The 23,448-nt window shown below is 39.5% G+C and overlaps 1 protein-coding gene across 1 annotated transcript in view; it reads left to right on the plus strand.

Moving 5' to 3' along the window:
- The window catches only part of SAMD8 (sterile alpha motif domain containing 8), a gene marked incomplete at both ends in the record, with an annotated part of 67,597 nt that extends 58,122 nt beyond the window's left edge, over positions 1–9,475 (plus strand). Inside the window, 2 exons of the mRNA XM_080694479.1 lie at positions 8,605–8,755; positions 9,171–9,475. Coding sequence (XP_080550605.1) covers positions 8,605–8,755; positions 9,171–9,475 — 456 coding nt within the window. The remainder of the gene's footprint in view (positions 1–8,604; positions 8,756–9,170) is intronic.
- Between the last annotated feature and the right edge of the window lie 13,973 nt (positions 9,476–23,448).

The following is a 23,448-nucleotide window of genomic DNA, read 5'->3' on the forward strand; positions in this document are numbered from 1 at the left end:
CAATATAACCATATATTGACCCCATTCTTTGTGTCAGTATATGGTTATATTGACAGATCTCCAAGATTTGTTTGACTGGTTTATGGTCTTAACTCCATTGTTGAATTGTATGCTGCAACTTAGGCCATAACAACTGTAAACATCCTTTGGGTAAAGACTGCGGTGTTGCAAATGGCTATAGGAGGTAACGTCTAATAAAAGAATTGGATCTTTTTAGTTAAAAAAGCAGGGCATGGTGGTGTGTGCTTATAATACTAGTAGTACTCAGGAAGCTGAAACAGGACTATTGCATATTCAAGGCCAGCCTCAGCAATTTTAGTGAGACTCTGTTTCAGAATAAAAAAAGGGGTGTAGTTCAGAGGTAGAATACCACTGAGTTTCATCCCCAGTACCAAAACTAAATGGATAAATAAACTTTACATTCTTATGTCCTATTGTCCCATATAGAACTGAAATCTTGGGCCTTACATGGGTTAATCTATTTTGAATCCCTCCCTCCCTCCCTCCCTCCCTTCCTTCCTTCCTTCCTTCCTTCCTTCCTTCCTTCCTTCCTTCCTTTGTTTTTTCAGGTCTCGGGGATAAAACCCAGGGGCATTTGACCTCCGAGCTACAGCCCCTGCCCTATTTTTTATTCTTTATTTTGAAACTGGGTCTCACTGAGTTGCAGAGGGCCTCACTAAGTAGCTGAGGCTGGCTGCAAACTGCGATCCTCTGGTCTCAGCCTCCCAAATGCTGGGATTACAAGTGTGCACCACCACGGCCGGGTTTGAATCTATTTCTGTACATGGTATAAAGTAAGAATAGTTTTCCCCAAATAGTATATGAATTGATTGAGATTCAAAAGAAGAAAATATAATCTGGGCATGGTAGTACAGCCTGTAATACCTGTTCTTTGGAGTCTGAGACAAAGATGATTACAGATTCAAGGATAAGCCTCAGCAAGATAGTAAGACTCTCAATAACACGACCCTCTTCCAAAATAAAGAAATACAAAGGGCTGGTGGTATATCTCAGAAGTAGAATGAATGTCCTTCCTGGGTTCAATCCCCAGTACTAAAAAAAGGGAGGAGGAAGAAAAGGCATATAAACTATGGGGAAGTTGGTTAGTTAGTTAGTTTGTTTATTTATTTATTTATTTATTTATTTATTTATTTATTTATTTATGATAGTACTGGGGTAGAACCCAGGGTCTTCCTACCTCTGAGCTGTACTATACCCCAGACTTATTTTATTTTAGTTTATTTTTTTGGTGGTACTGAGGATGGAACCCAAGTGCCTTCTACGTCTGGGCTACACTCCCAGGCCCATTTTATATTTTATCTGGAAACAGGGTCTGTTAAGCCAGCTGAGGCTGGCTTTGAACCTGTGTGATCCTCCTGTCTCAGCCTCCCAAGCACGAGAATTACAAGCATGAGCCACCACGCCCGACCCCAGACCTATTTTATATTTTATTTTGAAACAGGGTCTTACTAAATTGCTGAGAGCCTCACTAAGTACCTGAGGCTGGCTTCGAACCTATGTGATCCTCCTGTGTCAGTCTCCCAAGTGTGGGGATTACAAGCCTGCGCCACAACGCCCAGCTTATTTATTTTTTTAAACGAATACTTTTTATTTTATTTTATTTTATCATTTTTTTTGGTGGTACTGGGGTTCCTGGAAGCCCTTCTACCTCCAGGCTACACTCCCAGACCTAATTTTACATTTTTATATGGAAACAGGGTCTCCTAAGCCAGCACGTGCGGCTGGCTTCGAACCTGTGCGATCCTCCTGTCTCTGCCTCCCAAGCGCAGGGATTACAAACGTGCGCCACCACGCCCAGATTATTTTAGTTTATTATAATTTTGTGTGTGGGGGGTCTAGGGATGGAACCCAGGGGCATTTGATCTCTGAGCTATACCCCCTGCCCTACTTTTTATTCTTTATTTTGAGACAGGATCTCACTAAGTTGCGGAGGGCCTTACTAAGTATCTGAGGCTATCCATGAACCTTGATGCTTTGGTCTCAGCCTCCCCAGTGCTGGGATTATAAGCATGCACCACCACACCTGGTTTATTTTTTATTTTGAAACAGTGTCTCGCTAAATTGTAAAGGGCCTCACTAAGTAGCTAAGGCTGTCCGTAAACAGAGATCCTCCTGTCTCAGCCTCCCAAATGCTGAGATTATAAGTGTGTGCCACCACATCAAGCTCCATCTCATTCTTTATGGTGAGGTAATATTCACGTGTATGTGTATCATGTTTCTTCATCAATTCATCTATAAACAGGCATCTAGGCTGCTTTCATATCTTAGCTATTGTGAATAGTTTCACAATAAACATCTCTTTTGTATGCTGATTTCATTTTCTTGAGATATATACCCAGGAGAGGGTAGGTGGATCATGTAGTAGTTCTAATTTTAGTTTTTTGAGGGGCCTCCAAACTGTTTCCCATAGTAGCTATATTAACTTACATTCCCACCGACGTTGTTTTTTAGGGTTTCTTTTTCTTTACATGCTTTCCAGCATTTTAAACAAGAATAGCCATTTTAACTGGGATGGGATAGTATCTCATTGTAGTTTTGTTTTGCATTTATACGTATTTTTACCTCCTGGTATTTCTTTTTTTGAGACGTGTCAATGGAGATTATTAGCTCACTTTTTAAAGTTGATTTACAAGTTATTTTTTATAGTTCTGGATATTAGTCATTAGTCCCTTTCAAATGAATAGCTGGCAAACATTTTCTCCCATTCTATAATTCTTTTCACTCTGTTAATTGTTTCTTTTGCTGTACAGGGTTCTTTAGTTTGATGTAGTGACATTTGTTAGTTTTTGCTTGTTCACTATACTTTTGGACTAACCAGGAAATCATTGACTGTGTACATATCTTGAAGTGCTTCCATTCTGTTTTCCTGTAGTAGTTTCAGAGTTTCACGTCTTATATTCAGGTCTCGATCCATTTTGAGTTGACTTTTATACAGGTTGAGAGATAGGGGGTAAACTTCAGTCTTCTGCATTATCATGGATATATCGTTTTTCCAGCACCATTTGTTGAAGAAGCTATCCTTTCCATGTGTGTTTTTGGTGCCTGTTTTTGAGAATCAGTTGGAATTAGATGTGTGGATTTATTTCTGGGTTCTCTATTCTGTTCCATTGGTCTGTGAGTCTCTATGTTTACCATGCTATTTTTGTCAAGTATGTCATGAAATCAGATATTGTGCTACCTTCTGTTTGCTTCTTTTGATCAAGATTGCTTTGGCCATTTGAATATTTTTGTGCTTCCTCATGGATTTTAGGATTTTTTTGTTGTTGAGTTGTGGGAATTTATTATTTCCTCACTATTCCTTGTTCTCATATTTTCAGAGTTCTTGGGTTTGTATTTCTGTTTTCTTAGCATCTTCTTCTTCGGGTGTGAGTCGTTATTGATAGGTGCTGCTTTAAATCACTGCTGGAAGAGATGCTTTCAGTCACTACTCACACTTTGATACTAACCTTGAAGGACTATGTCTGCTATCACCGTACTTGTTGTTCTACCTGTAGATCATCAATACTGGGATGCAATTACTCTGGGGTTCCTTCTGCCAGCTGTGGCATTGATGGGTTTCAGATGTTGTCAGATATTCTTTCTGTCAGCTGGCTTTGAACCTGTGCAATCCTCCTTTTTCCGCCTCCCAAGTGTGGAGATCTGGATGTGCAGGCTGTTGGGTATTTCCTTCTATCAGTTGTAGTTAGTTTATTCTTAGTGTTTGGCAGTTCTTTACTGCAGTTCACCTCTCTGGTTCAATCTTAGCGGTAGGTGTTTAGAGGTGTCAGCAGGTATATACAAGGGGAAGTTGTATTGTATTCAGTAGTGAAGGTTGGATGAGGGGGAGGAGCTGGAAAGATGGGTGTGGGAATAGGATAGAGAGTATGATCAAATTGAATAAGAGTTTAAGTGTAGTAAGGTAGTATATGGTAGAGATGAGAGATAGTATGTAGGAGGATTCTAGTAGTCAGTATAGAGTATTTAGGTATAGTGATATGAAAATAGATTGAATATAAGACAAAAAAAGTTTGGAGGAAAGAGAGTAGATATGAAAGAGGGAGGAAGCTTGTAAAAGAAATGGGGAAGAGAGCAAACAGAGAGAAAATAGCAAAACAACCAGCCAACCAAAACAACAGCAATAACAGTCATGCAAATATACAAGTACAAAGCAGATTTGACTTCTATAGTTCTCCTAGGTCTGTGTGGATGTTTTCAGCCATTTAATGTCTCCTTGGTCCAAGCGCTCTCATTTGCTCAGTGACCTCTGTTGGTGATGTCCATTTGAAGCTCCACTTTTGGGTTTCCTGCAGTGATTAGGACCCTGAGCTGGTGTCTCTCTGTCAGTATAGGCGCAAGGTGCCTGATCCCTGCTGGTGCCTCTCATCACGGCTGTTGGCTTGCGTCTCCACACTTTCCAAGGGGCTCGTTTCTATGTCTCTGTCTGATTGTGCAGGCGGAGTATGTCACTGAGAATGGACCCAGTGTATGTGTGGAACTCTGCTTTCCACAGGCCCTTGCCTCTCTCTACCCATACTGGTAGTGGGTATCCAGTGTAATCTTGGGGCAGTTTCTAAAGAGCCTGTGTGGGTACTGTGCCCTGGGCACTAGGGGCCTCTCTTGTGCCTCTGTTGTGTTCAGCAGCAGCCTCCAACCTAACCTTCTCAGTGGTGGACCACCAAGTTTCAGACCTTGTGAGTCTATCGCTTGCCACAGGAGTCCCTGAAGCCACACTGGGTGGTCTCTCACTGAGAAACGTATTTAACTTAATGTCGAGTGCCACTCTGGGTCTCTGGAGGTCAACGTGGGTTGTACTCTGTCATGGGTACTGGTTCTGGCCGAGTGTGTTGGTTATTGGATCTCTGGGATCTCTGTCATAACTGACACGAGGTGCTAACTGCTTAAGATGCTGAAAATCTGCAGCCACTTACTTCATATCAAGTCATTGGCTTCTTTGCTGGGGACCTCAAGGGGCCACAGTGCTGGCAGCCCCGGCTCAAGCGGATGAGTAGAGATGGCCAGCCCACCGGGCTTGGTGGCGCATGCTTGTAATCCCCACGCTTGGGAGGATCGTGTAGGTTCGAAGCCAGCCGTGCTGGCTTAAGAGACCCTGTTTCCAAATAAAAATATATTAAAAAAAAATAGGTCTGGGAGTGTAGCCCAGAGTTAGAAGGGCTTCCAGAAACCCCAGTACCACCAAGAAAAAAAGATGCACAGCCCACTGGAGCTGTGCATTCCATTAGTTCCTCGTTTAATGTTAGCAAAAATTATATTCTCTTTGTTCAGTTTTAGTAGGTCATCATAAATGTCTAGAAATATATATCCATTTCTTCTAGATTTTTTAATTAGTTAGCATAGTTAACTAATTATCCCTAATCATCTGGGCATGGTGGCACACATTTGTAATCCTAGTAGCTGAGATAGGAGAATTGCAGGTTCTCAGCTAGCCTCAGCCACTTAGTTTGACTCTCTGCAACTTGGACCTTGTTTCAAAATAAAGAATAAAAAATAGGGTTAGGGATGTAACTTAGAGATAGAATGTCCCTCGGTTTAACCCTCAGTACCTCAAAAATAACATTTAGCTGAGTATGGTGGTGCACACTTATAATACCAGTACTAAGATAGCTGATGGGATTGTTTTTTGGTGTTATTAACCATAGTAGAATGGTTAAGACCCTGAACTTCAGGCTTGGACATGTTGGGTTCATGTCTTGGCTTGCTTTTTTTTTTTTTTTTTTTTTGCTGGTATTAGGGATGGAACTCAGAGGCATTCTACCCCCAAAGCTGCACCCTCAGCCCTATTTTTTATTCTTTATTTTGAAACAGAGTCTCACTGAGTTGCAAAGGGCCTCACTAAGTAGCTGAGGCTATCTGCAAACTCTCTGCCAACTGCGATCCCCATGTCTCAGCCTCCCAAATGCTAGGATTACAAGCGTGCACCACCAAGCCCGACTTTGTCCTGGCTTTTTAATTATCAGTTGTACCACCTCTCTAAGCTGGATTCCTCCTCTGCAAAGCAAATCATTTTATTTAGTTGTTGTGGAGATTAACAATAACATGTAACAAACTTAGCAGCCTGTTATGCATGTAGTAAGTGGACATAAAATCTTAGCAACTTTTATCATTGTTATGCCTTAAATGCCCTTTTTTAAAGTGATCCTTATTTATTTATTTATTTTGGTGGTACTGGGGTTCCTGGAAGCCCTTCTACCTCCGGGCTACATTCTCAGACCTATTTTATATTTTTAAAACAGGGTCTCTTAAGCCAGCGCGGCTGGCTTCGAACCTGCAAGATCCTCCTGTCTCCGCCTCCCAAGCGCGGGGATTACAAGCGTGTGCCACCACGCCCGGCTAAAGTGATCCTTTTTAAATAGCTGTCTCTCAAGCCTTTCCTCAAAATGAATTTCTTTTTAAAATTTATGTGTGGGAGTTGTGATTAGTTTTGCTTGCTGGTGGCAGGAAATTCAAAATGGGTGTGGTATAATAAAAATTCAGTGATTTATTCTCTCGTACAAGAAGTCTGAAAGGTTCTCCAGATCTAGTGTGATAGCTTTGTGGAGGCATCAGACACTCGTAATTCTTCTCTTCTTGCTCTTTTATCCCAACCTTGGCTTGCATCATCCTCAAGCCCGTTTTGTGGTCCAGGATGGCAGGTAGAGTATCAGGTGTCATGTCTGAGTGTAGGCTAGAAGATAGAAAGGTAATGGTAGAAAAGATCACTCTGAGTGCTCTTTTCTTTATATATAACCTCCCCAGAAATTCTTTACACTTTTGTTTATATCTTACTATACATAACTATCATATGACCAACACTGAACTGTATATAGCCTGGGCGATGCAGTGTTCTGGCTGAGTTCAAGGCCTCATAAATATATTTTGAATTTCTGTTACCATGAAGACGGGGAAAATAGGTATTGAATGGTAGATTTTGATCTCTGTCGTAGCCTACTTTTTTGTTTTGTCAGGGAGTGTGTGTGTGTGTGTGTGTGTGTGTGTGTGTGTGTGTGTCTCCAACACACAGTACTAGGGACTAAGCCTAGGGATATTCTACCTCTGAACTATACCCCTAGCCCTTTTTATTTTGAAAACAGGATCTTGCTAATTACCTCACACTGACCCTGAACCTCTGCAATCCTCTTGTCTCAGCATCCCAAGTACTGGGCTTACAGATGTGTACCTATTTCCCTTTCCTTCTTTTTTTTTTTTTCTTTCTTTCTTTTTTTTTTTTTTTTGTGGTGGTACTGGGGTTCCTGGAAACCCTTCTACCTCTGGGTAACACTCCCAGACCTAAATACATACATACATACATACATACATACACACACACACACACATACATACATACATACATACATTTTTTTTTTTTTTTTTGAAACAGGGTTTCCTAAGCCAGCTAAGGCTGGCTTCAAACCTTTGCGATCCTCCTGCCTCTGCCTCCCAAGTACGGGATTACAAGCCACCACGCCCGGCGTTTGTTTGTTTGTTTGTTTGTTTCTTTCTTTCTTTCTTTCTTTCTTTCTTTCTTTCTTTCTTTCTTTCTTTCTTTCTTGTACTGGGGGTTGAATTTAGAGGCATTCTACCTCTGAGCTACACCCTCAGCCCTTTTGAAAATTTTTTTTATTTTGAAACAGGGTCTTGGTAAATTGCTGAAGCTGGCAAACCTTTGATCCTCCTATCTTGACTCTGAAGTACTGGGATTAAAGGCATATACCATTATGCCCAGTTTTTCATAGACTGTTTCTTAATGGCAAGAATAGTCAAACAAACACTACTGTGATGTTGGATTAAAAATTGGGAGATAAAGCTGGGCACAGTGGTACATTCCTGTAATCTCAGCTACCCAGGAAGGTGAGGCAATAAGATTGTAAATTTGAGACCAGACTGGACAACTAGCAAGGCCCTATCTCAAAATAAAAATTGAAGAAAAAGGGCTGGAGATGTGGCTCAGTGGTAGAGTATCCCCAAGTTCAATCCCCAGTACCACCAAAAAACAAATGTTTTTCAAAGATAAAAGTTATGGTATATATCTGTAATCCCCGCTACTCTTGAAGCTGAGGCTGGAGAACCAGGACTTTAAGCTGTATCTTAAAAAAAGAAAGAGCACAAAAATAAAAATAAAGAACTTGGATATTTTTGCGTTACTGACTTTTGGGGGGTTATTGGAAATTGATCTCAGGGACATTCTACCTCTGAGCTTCACCTCCAGCCTTTTTTATTTTTGGTTTTGAAATAGGGTTGTGCTTAGTGGCTGAGAGTATCACTAAGTTGCTGAGTCTATCCTTGAACCTGTCTGAGTCTCTCAAGTAATGAGATTATAGGCATGTGCCACAGTGCCCAGCAATAGTGTGTGTGTGTGTGTATGTGTGTGTGTGTGTGTGTGTGTTAATTACTATAAAGGAGATTTAATTACAGTGATAAATTTTTCTGAGTACAGTAAAACTTTGACCACCCATTCTTGAGTGTACCTGAAATTAATTAGATGGGGGAATGGTTTTTGCTTAGGTCTTATTTCAAAATTATTCCTGAATTGGATTTAAATGGGAATGAATATTGGGAAGCTCTTACCTCTGTAAATATTTAAAGCACACTTCATTGCTTTCTTTATAGATATATGGCAGTGTATGGGAGAAATTACACCGAGCCTTTGCCATTTGGAGTGGCTTTGGTATGACCCTGACTGGCGTTCACACTTGTGGAGATTACATGTTCAGTGGTCACACAGTTGTCCTAACTATGCTGAATTTCTTTGTCACTGAATGTAAGTATCTCTTAGTACTTTCATGCATCTTGATAGCTAGTTGTATAGGAGGACTACACACTTAAGAAGTGTGTAGTCAGTCCTATGAAGAATGGGCAAAATAGCCTGGCCTAAGAAACGCGTAACTAAGCGACATTAGAAGGAACATGGTTTTATTTATTTATTTATTTATTTATTTATTTAGGTGTGTGGTACCAGAGATTGAACCTAGGGGCATTCTACTTCTGATCTGTATCCCCATACCTATTTTTTTAGTGATTTATTATGAAATAAGGTCTTACTAACTTGTGGAGGGTCTCACTAAGTAGCTGAAGCTGTCCTGTCTCAGCCTCCCAAGTACTGGGATTACAAGTATGCACCACCATTGCCTGGCTGGGAATGTGGTTTTAAAAATCATCTTTCTGTCCTTTTCCAGATACACCAAGGAGCTGGAATTTTTTGCACACTTTATCCTGGGTTCTCAACCTCTTTGGAATCTTCTTCATCTTGGCTGCCCATGAACATTATTCCATTGATGTGTTTATTGCCTTTTATATCACAACAAGACTCTTTTTGTACTACCACACTCTGGCCAATACCAGAGCATATCAGCAGAGCAGGAGAGCAAGAATCTGGTTTCCCATGTTTTCTTTTTTTGAATGCAATGTTAACGGCACAGTACCTAATGAATATTGTTGGCCATTTTCAAAACCAGCAATAATGAAAAGATTAATTGGGTGAAGAATGTATCTTAGTTATGAGTTTGTTGTTCATATAGTAGTTGTTGAAATGAAAAACTTCACATTCTTCCCCTAGATTGTCCTGGATATGTTGCATTTTGACTTATATGTTGACAAAGTTCTGAGCAAGACTATGATTATGATTATACAAAGAGAAAGAACAATCAAGAGTCCTTACCTTTGAACAGAGAGCGTATATAGACTTTAGGGAGACTCAGTGCTTAATTGTAGTCAGGCTGTTACCCTTGCCTGTTGAATGTTTGCTTATTGAGCATAAGCAAATCAATTTAGGTAGTTTGCTGGTTGAAGGATTTTTATTGATTTTCACTAGGGCTCTAGTTTAAAAAAATTTAACACTCCTTATTTTCAAAAGAAAAAACCTTATCAAGTGAGCAATACATGTTGTTTGAAAAATCTCTATATTGGTCTAGAAAGTCATTTGTTTTACCAGCAAATATTTCTTTGCTGTTTGAACCATCTTTAATAAAAGTATACTGAGCAAACAGCATGTCTGAAACAAGAGAATGAAAGGGGCTGCGCACAGGGTGATACATTGTTGTTGAGGATTGCCACTGGCCTTCTCATTAATGCAAAAATAGGGCTCTATTTTTCACCAAAGATACAACAAAAGATGCAGTTCCTATTTTCTTCTGAGGGTTCAGTGTGACAATCAGTATGTATTTATGAGGGAAAAATAGCTATATTCATAAAAATGGGTTGGTGTAATTCTAGTGGTATATGTACCTGGAACAACTTTGTGCTATAATTATTAGACAGACGACCACCAATTTAATGTTTGTTTTTTTGTTTCTAATGATGTTATATAATGAGCCAAACAGGAATATTTGTCAGATGTTAAAAGCTCTTATGTCAGTAAATAGGGAAGTGTGCATGCAAAGAATTTTTTCTTTGAAAAGAAATTTATAGGAGGTGGTAGATATAGAGTTAACTTCAATTTCTCAATCTTGGCCATCAGAAGTAAATAGCTGAGACATATTTGGATACTAAAAAGAATTGTTGCTCTTTATTTTTAAAAATAATTGTGTACATACATTCTTTCTATAAAGTCTTAATTTGGTAGTCAGGAAATGATATAACTTAACTACTGTTTATAACACCATATAGATGCAGTATCTTAAGTAGTTTCACCCTGTGATAACATTTGTCACTTTATTTTTAGTGACTTTACATAGTAGCTAGGACAGTATGGTGTGGAATTGGAAATTGACCCACAACTGATGAACTTAGTCACTTAGAATATTAGTTTTATAGTTTCTACATTCCATTTAAACAAAGAATTAGAAAAGGTGCTAACATATGAGGTCTAAAATTAGGCCAGAGCTAAAGTCTATTTCTTCCTTATCTAAATGAAATGTTTTATTTTTACACTTTGAGTCATAGTCCCACCCCTGTATAGACTACAGAGGAGCCTGAATTAATTGGAGAGGAAAGGAACGTTATATAAACAGATTTAGCTAGTCCTGAATGGCCCTAATTTGTCTGTCCTGAACATTATTTTTTTATTTCTCACTTGAGAAATGACACAAGGCAACTCAAGTTTTATTATGCTTTTTAATCTTCAGAATCTTACACTTAAAGTTACTGATTCTGTTACATGCTGTGGTTAAAAATGCCATTGTCTGGGCTGGGGATACAACTCAGTAGTAGAACCCTTTGCTTGCATGCAGCCCTGGGTTTTCTCCCCAGTCAGTGGGGGGTGTATACATTAGGGAAGCCAACAGTTCATCCAAAGAAATTGTATAATCATGACAAGTAAAAGATGTTTCCTATGCTCAGAGTGGTTTGACACTTAAGGTCAAAAGATATGTTACTGCCATTTTTTCTAAATGGCAGAATAAGACTGGATTTACTTCAGGAGGGACAAATGTTGACTTTGGGAAAATGTTTCAAAAGTCTGTGGCAACATTAACTTAAAAATGTTAAATAGCTTATAATGTCAAATATCCTAATATTACTCTTCTTTCTTATGGATTCTGTTATAGAACAAAATAGAACAATAAAGACAACTAACTTTACAAAGCTAGTGACATTGAGAGAGCCTAACAAAGACTAAATGAGGGTTGAAGAGTAACATTTCAGTCTTGCAGAAGACAGTAAGGTAGATAGATATGTAATGTATTGTTTTAACTCTTACACAGCAGTGTTTACATAGATTAATAATTTCCAGGTCTCTTTCTTGGAAAATTTTAAGACAAAATCATTTTCAGTTTTTCTTTCTTTTTTTCTTTTTTTTTTTTTTTTTGGTGGTACTGGGGTTCCTGGAAGCCCTTCTACCTTAGGGCTACACTCCCAGACCTATTTTATATTTTTTTATTTGGAAACAGGATCTCTTAAGCCAACGCAGCTGGCTTCAAACCTGCACGATCCTCCTGTCTCCGCCTCCCAAGCGCGGGGATTACAAGCGTGCACCACCACGCCCGGCGTCATTTTCAGTTTTTCTAAAACATGAAAACGATATATTGTAGTTGTTTTGTTATGTGCAGAAATTTCCAGATTTTTAGCCTTTTTTTCCCCTGTTAAAACAAATTTTAATTATAGTAAAGATAGAATTTATGTTTATATTTTGGTTATGAATATGGCTGGGTGGTGAAGCTATATGCCTTAGGTTTACCTTTTAGCTTGACTTTGAATTTGTTTCTGCAGTTGCAGACTTGTGAGAGGCTTACATCCATAGTTTAGTGCAGAATGAGCCGAATATTTGGGTTTGGAAATAAACTGAAGATTATATTGAACATCCGCAATACACTTCCTATGTTCCTGAAACTGTTGCCTTTTCTTTCTCTGTCTCCTCTCCTCTCCTCTCCTCCTCTCATCTTCCTCTCGTCTTCCTCTCTTTTTCTCTCTCTCCCCGTCTCGTGTGTGTGTGTGTGTGTGAGAGAGAGAGAGAGAGACAGACAGACAGACAGACAGACAGACAGAGACTGGGGCTTGAACCCAGGGGCATTCTACCTCTAAGCTATACCCACAGAGTGAAACAGGGTCTTGTTAATTTGCTGAGGGTCTCAGTTGCTGAGGCTGTCCTCCAGCCTATGATCCTCCCGTCTCAGCCTCCTAAGTGCTAAGGTTACAAATGTGCACCGTCCCACCCAGCTTTTTTTCTTTTTTAAAAAAGACCAGATAGAGTAGTTTATTGAAAAGTAATTGAAGTTAGTAAAGATTTAGAGGTTTTGAAGAAGGCAAGTTTGCTTTTAATCAAACTTTTGGGCGGGGGGGGGGGCTTTTTTAATTGTGCTGCAAGATTCTCAACCTGGCCATTTTCTTGATAGTTGTCTCTGACCAGAATTGCTAGAACAAAAATATACTTTCTATATGCTGACTTTGTTTATTAATATCCTTGCAAATCTGAAAGCAGTGAGCTTGACCTTAGAACCAGTCAGTTAAGTAAGTATTGGCCCAGAGAGTCACTGACAGCATAGCTCTTGACTCTGTGAGTGGTGACCTTCCCTACTCCTTACCTGCCTGCGAATTAGGACTAAGAATTAAAGAATTATAAATGGGGAATGGAGGGGCCAAATTCTGTAATAGCTGATACCAGTCTGCTAAGAAAATCTGTTTAGAAAGTGTTACTCATGCCCTCACCAAGTCATATTCATAACACTAACCTTTGTGTTCAGCCAGAAGGCAGTTTCATCATTAATTTAATGAATTCTAGACCAGAATGCTTAAGAATGTTAACCATGTTCAACTCATTGATAGTCTTTGTGGACTAATGTCCCATCCTAAAAAGTAATTATAGTCATTTTTTAGTTCTTTAAGGTATTCAGACATTTAGGATAAGAAAACTCTTTTAGAACAGTTCATTCATGGCTTTCTTGAACTGTATTGGTTTTATTTAATTTCAAAGCCAACAGAGTCAGTTTTAGTGCAAACATTACTTGGCTGTTGGATATTGGATGTGAGTAAAATGTTTAACCTGAATTACCCCTAGACCTGTATAGCAGAGAATTGTGAAAATGCTTTAGGTGACCAGTAAGGATGGAAGGAGGTGGGAGTTGGTTTTTGTTTCTTGTTTTTGAAGTTTTTGAGTGGGTTTGAATGACTAAAATGAGTTTGGAAGTTTTGGGCCCGTTTTCACCTCACTCTGATCACATACCACTAATTTCACTTAACTAACCTGATTTATTAATTTGTGTAAAAGTTCAGTGCAAATATCTTTGAAATCTATAAGCCATTATTTCAGCTACTAGTAATTTGGTTTTTAGAATACATTCTACTGTAAAGTAACTGATGTATCACATGTCTCAGAGTAAGGAAACTGCCTGATATGGCAGGAGAAAGAATACAGTCAGTGCTGTGATTTCAAGTCTGTTTCAGTCTGAACTGCTGGATTCTGGCAAGAGCTGAACATAGCCAGGGGATATTATCAGCTAGTAATGTCATCTTTAATATGTCTAATTTTAATAATTTTATTCAGAGAATCTATGAGCCATTAGGGCAATGAAGTATTTCTGATATGGAACAAAGCAAATGAAAATTGGTATTCAATGGGGAAGCATTGTTCGCTTGGACTAAAGTGGGCAAGTTTAATTTTGAAAATTCTACCTAAAAGTCTCCCTGTCCACAGAGAAACTAGTATTACTTGAAGATGTGAAAGTTCCTGTGGTTGCCATACTTTAAAGCACAGTATTGTACATAAATAAATAACTTGATTCTAAATTAAATCCAGATTTAACTAATATATATATATATACAATTTTATATCTTTGTTGTATTAAAATGTTCAAAAATACTAAAAATAAAATATTTGAAAGTTGGATTTCAGTTTCTTATTTAAAGGTCTATGCACCAGGTGGCACATGCCTATAATCCCAGTGACTCAGAAGACTGAGGCAAAAGGATCACAAGTTCATGACCAGCCGGTGCAACTTAGTGAGATCAGGTCTCAGAAGATAAAAAGACCTGAGGGTATAATCCAGTGGTAGACTGCCCCTGAGCTTCATCCTCAGTGTATTTGAATATTCATTCATTCATAAATAAATGTCTTTGCATTATTGATGTCTCATGTTTTTTTATATGACACATTTCAATTTTGATAGTAATTCAGTTTTGCGACTTTAATAATATCTAATTTCTGGCATTTACTAATTCTTAAACATTTTGCCTTTTACCCCTTCCTTTTTGTAAACTGGTAAATAGATCTTCCTAAGGATACTAGAATGATTATAAATTAAGAATTTGAGAGCTGGGCATGGTGGCACACACTTATAATCCCAGCATTTGGGAGTTGAGACAGGAGGATTGCGGTTCGTGGACAGCCTCAGCTATCAGCTACTTAGGCGCTTTGCAGCTCAGTGAGACTCTGTTTCAAAATTAAGAATAAAAAATAGGGCTGGGGGTGTAGCTCGGAGGTATAATGCCCCTGGGTTCCATCCCCAGTACAAGTGATAGAGCTTGCCCAGCATTTGTGGGGCCCTGGGTTCAATCTCCAGCACTACAAGGAAGGAAGAGGGAGGGAAAGAAGGCAGGAAAAGTTAGAGAAGGGAAATAATTGCCTATTTCCCACAAACTCATTTGTCTTTCTAGTGCTAGGGATAGAAACCAGGCATTCACTCTGCCACTGAGCTACAGCCCCAGCCTCTGAAGTTTTCTGTTTGGTTTCTGTATAATTATAGAAAGATACCATCATCCTATCAGATGAGCTTTGAAGAGAATAACAGAAAGGGAAGGGGGTTGTTAGGGATGGCCCCGTTGCCTACAACTCTGGAGTAGGTAGAACACTAAACACTGTAACGGGTGCAGGACCATATGCACTCACACAACTGAACTTGTCTTCTTGATCACTGTGATGATCTAAATAGCAGCAGCCCATGCTCATCTTTCATGGGAACCCTGTGGAAATGAAGTCCAAAACAGACTAGAGGCGGCTTTAGACGCTGAAAACGAGACTATGAGTTACACTTCTGCCTAAGTCAGGTTTCTCTGCTTTTCTTTATTTCCTTCAGTGTGTGTGTGTGGGGGGGTACTGAGGATTGAACCCAGGGGCATGCTATGTCCAGGCCTTTTTTATTTTATGTTTTGAAATGGTCTGCTAGGTTGCTGAGAGTCTTGCTGTGTGCCTTGAACCTGTGATCCTCGTATCTCAGCCTCCCAAGTACTGGGATTACAGGCTCTGCCACCACGCCTGGCTCTGCCTATTTAATTGTATATATTAAATGGAGGGGGCTACTTCATAGGTTGTATTAAAGACCAGATTATGAAAATACTAGAGCTTTGCTGGCTCAGGAAATCATACCTAGTGCTATAAAGTGTTTTAATTTAAGTCAATAAAATGGGTTTATGTCTCTGGATTAATAATCCAGCTAGAAGATGACAATAAAAAATTAGAAATCAGGCATGGTGGCACACACTTGTAATCCCATCATTTGGGAGACGGAGACAGGAGGATCGTGGTTCGCAGATAGCCTCAGCTACCTAGTGAGGTCCTTTACAACTCAGTGAGACCCTGTTTCAAAATAAAGAATAAAAAATATGGCAGGGAGTGTAGCTCGGAGGTTGGATGCCCCTGGTTTCAATCACCAGTACCGCAAAAAAAAAAAAAAAAAAAAGAAAGAAAGAAAGAAAATGAGCAGCCAGGCGTGGTACACGCTTATAATCTCAGTACTTGAGATGCTGAGACAGGAAGATCTCAGATTCAATGAAGCCCCAGCAAGTAGTGAGACTTTCATCATCCTAAGGAGACCCTGTTTCAAAATAAAAGTAAAATTGGGCTGAGGGTATAGCTCGGAGGTAGAATGCTCCTGGATTCAATCCTCATTAACACATACACACACACACACACACACACACACACACACATAGTGAACAACAGATGAATAGATTGCAAAATTATGGGAAATACAATGGAATTCTATTCAGCTACAAAGAAGAACAAAATCATGTCATTCGCAAGAAGATGAAAAGTCCTGGAGAGCATCATGTTAAGTGAGATCAGCCAAGCACAGAAGGAGAAGGGACATATGTTTCCTCTAGTATGCCCAAACTAGGGAGCATTGGGGATACCAGAGGGACTCCAAATAATGGAAGGGAAATCTCAGCAAAGTTTGAATGGAAAGATAGGAGAGGAAGACAGCTGAACTTGATTAATGGGAGCTACATCCAAACATGTGTAAAAGTATGAATAGAGCATGGTTACCCTGGACAATCATTGTTGGGAGGGGGGAGGGGAAATGGGGTGTGGGGAGAGGGCACCAAGTACAGTTTAAATGTATACCATTTATTTTCAATAAAAAAAATTTATTAAAATCTTTGCTCAAATCTTTGTTTTATCTTTTAGAGGTTATCTTCTATCTTTCTTTCTTGTGGTGGTACTGGGGTTCCTGGAAGCCCTTCTACCTCCAGGCTACACTCCCAGACCTATTTTATATTTTTGAAACAGGGTATCTTAAGCCAGCACGGGTGGCTTCGAACCTTCGCGATCATCCTGTCTCGGCCTCCCAAACGCAGGGATTACAAGTGTGTGCCACCACGCCCACCCTTCTGTCTTTCTTTCACCCAAATATTGTTGATTTATAGGGTTCAGATTTTTTTTTTTTTTTAGAACCATAAGTTCCTGACTCCCTAGGACAGGGGTTAGCAAATGACCCTGGCCAAAGTTAGTCTACCTCCATTTATAGAGTAAGATTTTACTGGGATACAACAGTACCTATTGGCTTACATGCCATCTGTGGCCACTATTTTTTTTTTAATTTAATTTTATTTTTTTATTGGTGCACTGTATTCATACATCATAGTGGGATACAAACTTTTGTAGACATACATGCACACATCACCCAGTCAGCCCTTCCGCGATCCCCACCCCATTCTCTCCCCATCCCTCCCTACCATGCTTGGCTTAGTGGTTGACATCTAGTATTATAGCAATTTACCCAAAATTAACAATGATAATCTCACATAAGAGTTTCATTTGTCTGATACCAAGCTTTTGATGACTTAAAAGATAACATTTCAATATTTCTTTTTGCTTTCTTTCTTACCAGAGAATATTTTTTTCTATTTTTTTAGGTGAAACTATCATATATTTATATATTTATTTTTCAGAAAAAAATCTATCCTAATATGGAATAAGGATTCTAGATACCCAAAACGATCTTGAAAAAGAACAAAGCTAGAAGATATATATTTTCTGATTTCAAACCATATAAAGCTACAATAATTGAAACAGTGTAGTACTGTTCTAAAGGCAGATATATAAACCATTGGAGTTAAATACAAGCCTAGAGCTAAATTCTTCCCTATATTGTCAAGTTATTTTTGACAAGGTTTCCACGAACATTTGGTGGTGGAAATAATAATCTTTTAACTAAATATTGTTGAAAAATAATAATTACATGGAAAAGAATAAAATTGGACCCTTACCTAATCCCATATACAAATATTAACTCAAAATAGATAAAAGACCTAAATATAAATCTTAAGACTATAAACTTTTAGAAGAAAATTTGGGTCATAAAACCTCACAACATTGAAAATGGCAGTGATTTCTTGGATATGATTGCAATGGTACAGACTAACATAACTGATGAATCTCCACAGATAACCAATCTTAGTTGTCTGTTGGATGGAAAATCTTGTTTCTCTGGTTCTGGTGTGTGTTACCTATTTCTTCTTTGTAGTTAATCTCTTTGAGTATTTTCTCTAGCGCTGGTTTTGAAGACATAAATTCCTCCAGTTTCTGTTTGTCATGGAAGCTTCTTATTTCCCCATCTAATTTGATAGAAAGTTTTGCTGGGTAGGAAATTTTTGGCTGGAAGTTGTTTTCTTTCAGAGTTTGTAATATGTTACTCCAAGCCCTTCTGGCTCTCATGACTTGGTTTGGGCAGTCTAGAGTGATTCTAATTGGTTTGCCTCTGAATATCACTTGGCCCTTTGTTTTTGTTGCCTTTAAGATTCTCTGCTTGGCTTCCACATTGGTCATTTTGACAATGATGTGGCGTGGGGATCCTCTTCTCCGATCCTGTCTACAGGGAGTTCTATAAGTTTCCTGGACCTGTGTATCGACCTCTTGCTCTATGTTTGGAAAATTTTCTGCTATTACTTCCTTGAAGAGATTGTTGATCCCTTTGGTTTCACCTTCTTTTCCCTCCTCTATTCCAATTATTCTTAGGTTAGCTCTCTTAAAATGTGCCCATATTTCTTCAATGTCAGATTCCTGCTGTCAGATATTTTTTTCTAGATTAGAAACTATGCGTTCATTTTTGGAATGATCATCTTCTAAGAGCGAGATTCTGTTCTCCATGTGGTCTAATCGGTCGTTTGTATATTGAATTGAGGCCTTTACTTCATTAATTGCATCCTTTATCTCTTTTTGGCTCTCTCTGAGTTCTTTTCGAAGCACCTCTATTATTTCTACAGTTATTTTCCTGATTTGATCTTCTAGAAATCTCTGATTTTCTGTTTTATCGGGTTCTGATGTTGTGGGGTTGTGGGCATTCATTGCTCCAGTGTTATTCCTCTTTCCCATGATTTCGGAAGTTTGTGCCTTCTCTGGGTTCTTCCCTGGGTCACTACGGCTTCACTTAAGGTGCTCTGGATCTCAAGTCTGTAGTATCTCAGACCCCACTACTTCTTTACTGGGTTGTATCACAGAGTCTGAGACCCAGGGAGTCGATAGAGGCTGCTTTAAACTATGGGGGGTGCCAGGTTGCACGTTCTCCTATGGTGTGATATCTCTGCCACCGCCACTCCCCCACTGGGTCAAGTCCCAGGGAGTACAATACTGGGATTTCTCCTCTGGGGCCCGCAATTTGACTCACTGTTCTTGAGTTCACAGATGTAGCTGTACTGGACTCGGTGAATTCGCTGCTGCTGCCGCCGGTGGCAATATGGCGCCGTTGCTACGCCCTCGGCCGTGAGGCTGGCTTATTTCTTCTTGGTTTTGAGTTCCACTCTGAGTCCCTGCAGCGTGTGCTGAGCTCAGCCACTGGGAGCTTTAGATGCTCCCTGCGCTGAAAAATCCCGCCTGGCTGTTCCGCAGCAGCTCACCTCGGCTTGCTGTAGCCGTCCGGTGATCTCGCCGCTGCTGCCGCGTCCTCAGGCATGAGGCCAGTGTATCTCCTCTGTGGCTCTGAACTCTGTTCTCAGTCTGCTTTCTCTCTGGAGCCTGGTGATTTTTTTGTTTTCTCTGGTGATGGTGTTTTCTGGCTATGAAAGGCGCTGATTTTGTGGTAATGGAGATTGGTTTATAGCGGGGCTCTTAAGCCCTGCTTTTCTCGGTCGCCATCTTCCCGGAAGTCCGGGTTCAGATTTTTGTCATTGTTCCTTTAGTAAGATATTACTAGAAAAAACAGAGTTCTGGGAAGATGGCAACGGAGAAAAGTGGGGCTTACGAGTCCTGCTAACAATTGATCTCTATTACCGCAAAATCAGCACCTTTCATAACCAGAAAACACCATCAGCAGAGAAACAAAAACTGTAAATACAAGGGACAGAGAAAAAGAGGGCTGGAAAAACGAGACACCAGAAAGAAACCAGTCCGCAGTGCTGCGGCCAGAGCCGTGGCACAGAGCCGCGTGGACACCATCTTTCCTCGCAGCACCAGGCTCCAGAGAGGAGGGGGACTCAGAACGCAGCTCCGAATGGCTTCAGACCAACGTACTCAACAACCCACCAGGCTCCAGAGAGGAGGGGAAGACAGTGAGCTGAGCACACTCTGCAGAGATTCAGAGCAGAGCTCAAAACCAGAGAAGGGATACTCCAGCCTCTCAGCTGAGGTCGTAACAGCAGTGCCATATTGACAGTAGTGGCAGCAGTGAATTCACCGAGTCCACTACATCTCCATCAGCACACTCAACAAACGTGAGTCAAACTGTGGCCCCTAGAGGAGAAATCCCAGTACTGCATTCCCAGGGACTTGTGCAGATAGTCTTTCTGGGTCGGAGATTTTTCCAGTCCAACCCAGTGGGGGAGTGGTGGTGGCAGAGGTATCACACCATAGTCACAACTCCCTGCAGGAGAACGTCGAGCCTGGCACCCACCCCCACGGTCTCAAGCAGCCTCCATTGACACCCTGACTTTGCGATACAACCCAATAAAGGAGTAGTGGTGACTGAGATAGCACAGACTCAAGATCCAGAGCATGCTAAGTGAAGTCGTAGTTACCCAGGGAAGAACCCAGAGAAGGCACAAATTTCCAAAACCATAGGAAAGAGGAATAACAATGGAGCAATGAATGCCCACAACACCACAACATCAGAACCTGATAACACAGAAATTCAGAGATCTCTAGAAGATCAACTCAGGAAAATAACATTAGAAATAATAGAGGACTTTCGAAAAGAATTCAGAGGGTCAAAAAGAGATAAAGGATGCAATCATTGAAATAAAGGCCTCAATTCAAAGTATAAACAACAGATTAGACCACATGGAGAATAGAATCTCGCTTCTAGAAGATGATCACTCCAAAAATGAACACATAGTTTCTAATTTAGAAAAAAATATCCGACAGCAGGAATCTGACATTGAAGAAATATGGGCACATTTTAAGAGAGCTAACCTAAGAATAATTGGAATAGAGGAGGGAAAAGAAGGTGAAACCAAAGGGATCAACAATCTCTTCAAGGAAGTAATAACAGAAAATTTTTCAAACATAGAGCAAGAGGTCGATACACAGGTCCAGGAAACTTATAGAACTCCCTTTAGACAGGATCAGAGAAGAGGATCCCCACGCCACATAATTTTCAAAATGACCAATGTGGAAGCCAAGCAGAGAATCTTAAAGGCAACAAAAGCAAATGGCCAAGTGACATTCAGAGGCAAACCAATTAGATCACTCCAGACTTCCCAATCCAAGTCATGAGAGCCAGAAGGGCTTGGAGTAACATATTCCAAACTCTGAAAGAAAACAACTTCCAGCCAAAAATTTCCTACCCATCAAAACTTTCTATCAAATTAGATGGGGAAATAAGAAGCTTCCATGACAAACAGAAACTGAAGGAATTTATGTCTTCAAAACCAGCACTAGAGAAAATACTAAAGGAGATTAACCACAAAGAAGAAATAGGTAATATATGACAGAACCAAAGAAACAAGATTTCCCATCCAGCAGACAACTAAGCAAAGAAGAATAAACAGTATCTCAAACACAAATAAGATCTTAACATGTTAGAGATTAAAAATTATCTCTCTATAATCACACTGAATGTAAATGGCCTCAACTCCCCAATAAAAAGACATAAAGTGGCAAAATGGATTAAAAACCAGAATCCATCCATCTGCTGCTTACAAGAAACACACCTTACAAGTAAAGATAGGAACAAACTCAAGGTAAAGGGCTGGAGCAAGGTAATCCATGCTAATGGTACTCAAAGACAAGCAGGAGTAGCAACTATGATATCAGACAAGTTAGACTTCAAACCCAAACTTATTAGAAGAGACAAAGAAGGTCATATTTTACTGGTAAAAGGAATAATCCAGCAAGAGGAAATAACAATAATCAACATCTATGCCCCAAACATAGGTACAGCTACTTTCATATATCAAACTCTTTGTGACATGAAGTCACACATAAATCCCAACACAATAATACTGGGAGACTTCAACACACCTCTCACAACACTAGACCGATCTTCCAGACTGGAAGTAAAGATCTTTACTGGTCAGTAAAGATGCCTCAGAACTAAAGAACACCATTAAATGGACATGTTGGACACATATAGAATATTTCACCCAACTACAGAGGAGCTTACATTTTTCTCAGCTGCTCATGGAACCTTCTCCAAAATAGATCACATCCTGGGACACAAAATGAACACTAGCAAATTAAAAAAATGTTACATACTTCCCTGTGCCATTTTAGACCATAACGGAATGAAACTACAAATCAACTATAAGAAGACCCAGAGAAACGACATAAACATGTGGAGACTGAACACCACACTTCTGAATGAAGAATGGATCATAGAAGATGTAAGAGATGAAATTTCAAGAAATTTCTAGAAACAAATGAAAATAAAGATACAACATATCAAAACCTCTGGGACACTTTGAAGGCAGTATTAAGAGTAAAATTTATTGCAGTAAGTGCTCACATAAGAAAAACAGAAAACCTTCAAATAAATAACCTAATGACACACCTCAAAGCCCTTGAAAAGCAGGAACAATTGAACCCCAAAGCCAGCAGAAGATGGGAAATTATTAAAATTAGAGCAGAAATTAATGAAATAGAGAATAAAAAAATACAGAAAAATCAACAAAACCAAAAGCTGGTTTCTTGAAAAAATTAACAAGATAGATAAACCACTAGCCAACCTAACTAAGAAAAAGAATCAACCCAAATTATGAAGATAAGAGATGAAAAAAGAGAAATTACTACTGACAGTATAGAAATCCAGAGGATCATCAGAGACTACTTTGAAAAACTATACTCCAACAAAATGGAAAATTTGGAGGAAATCGACAACTTCTAGATAAATACAACCTTCCTAAACTGAGTCAAGAAGATATAGAACACTTAAACCAACCAATAACAATCAAAGAGATTGAAACAGCGATAAAGAGCCTACCATCAAAGAAAAGCCCAGGACCAGATGGTTTCCCAAGTGAATTTTATAAAACCTTTATAGAAGAGCTAACCCCAATACTTCTCAAACTATTTCGCAAAATAGAAAAAACCGGGACTCTCCCAAATACATTCTATGAAGCCAACATCACACTAATACCCAACCCGAATAAAGACAGTTCAAGGAAGGAAAACTACAGGCCTATCTCTCTGATGAACTTGGATGCAAAACTATTAGACAAAATACTAGCAACATGCATTCAAAACCACATCAAGAAAATCATACACCATGACCAGATAGGGTTCATCCCAGGGATGCAAGGCAGGTTCAATATACAAAAATCAATTCATGTAATTCATCATATAAACAGAATCAAAGGACTTCCGGGAAGATGGCGACCGAGAAAAGCGGGGCTTAAGAGCCCCGCTAACAACAAATCTCCATTACCACAAAATCA

This window comes from Muscardinus avellanarius (assembly GCF_963383645.1).
Source record: "Muscardinus avellanarius genome assembly, chromosome: 4".
Classification (NCBI taxonomy): Eukaryota; Metazoa; Chordata; class Mammalia; order Rodentia; family Gliridae; genus Muscardinus; species Muscardinus avellanarius.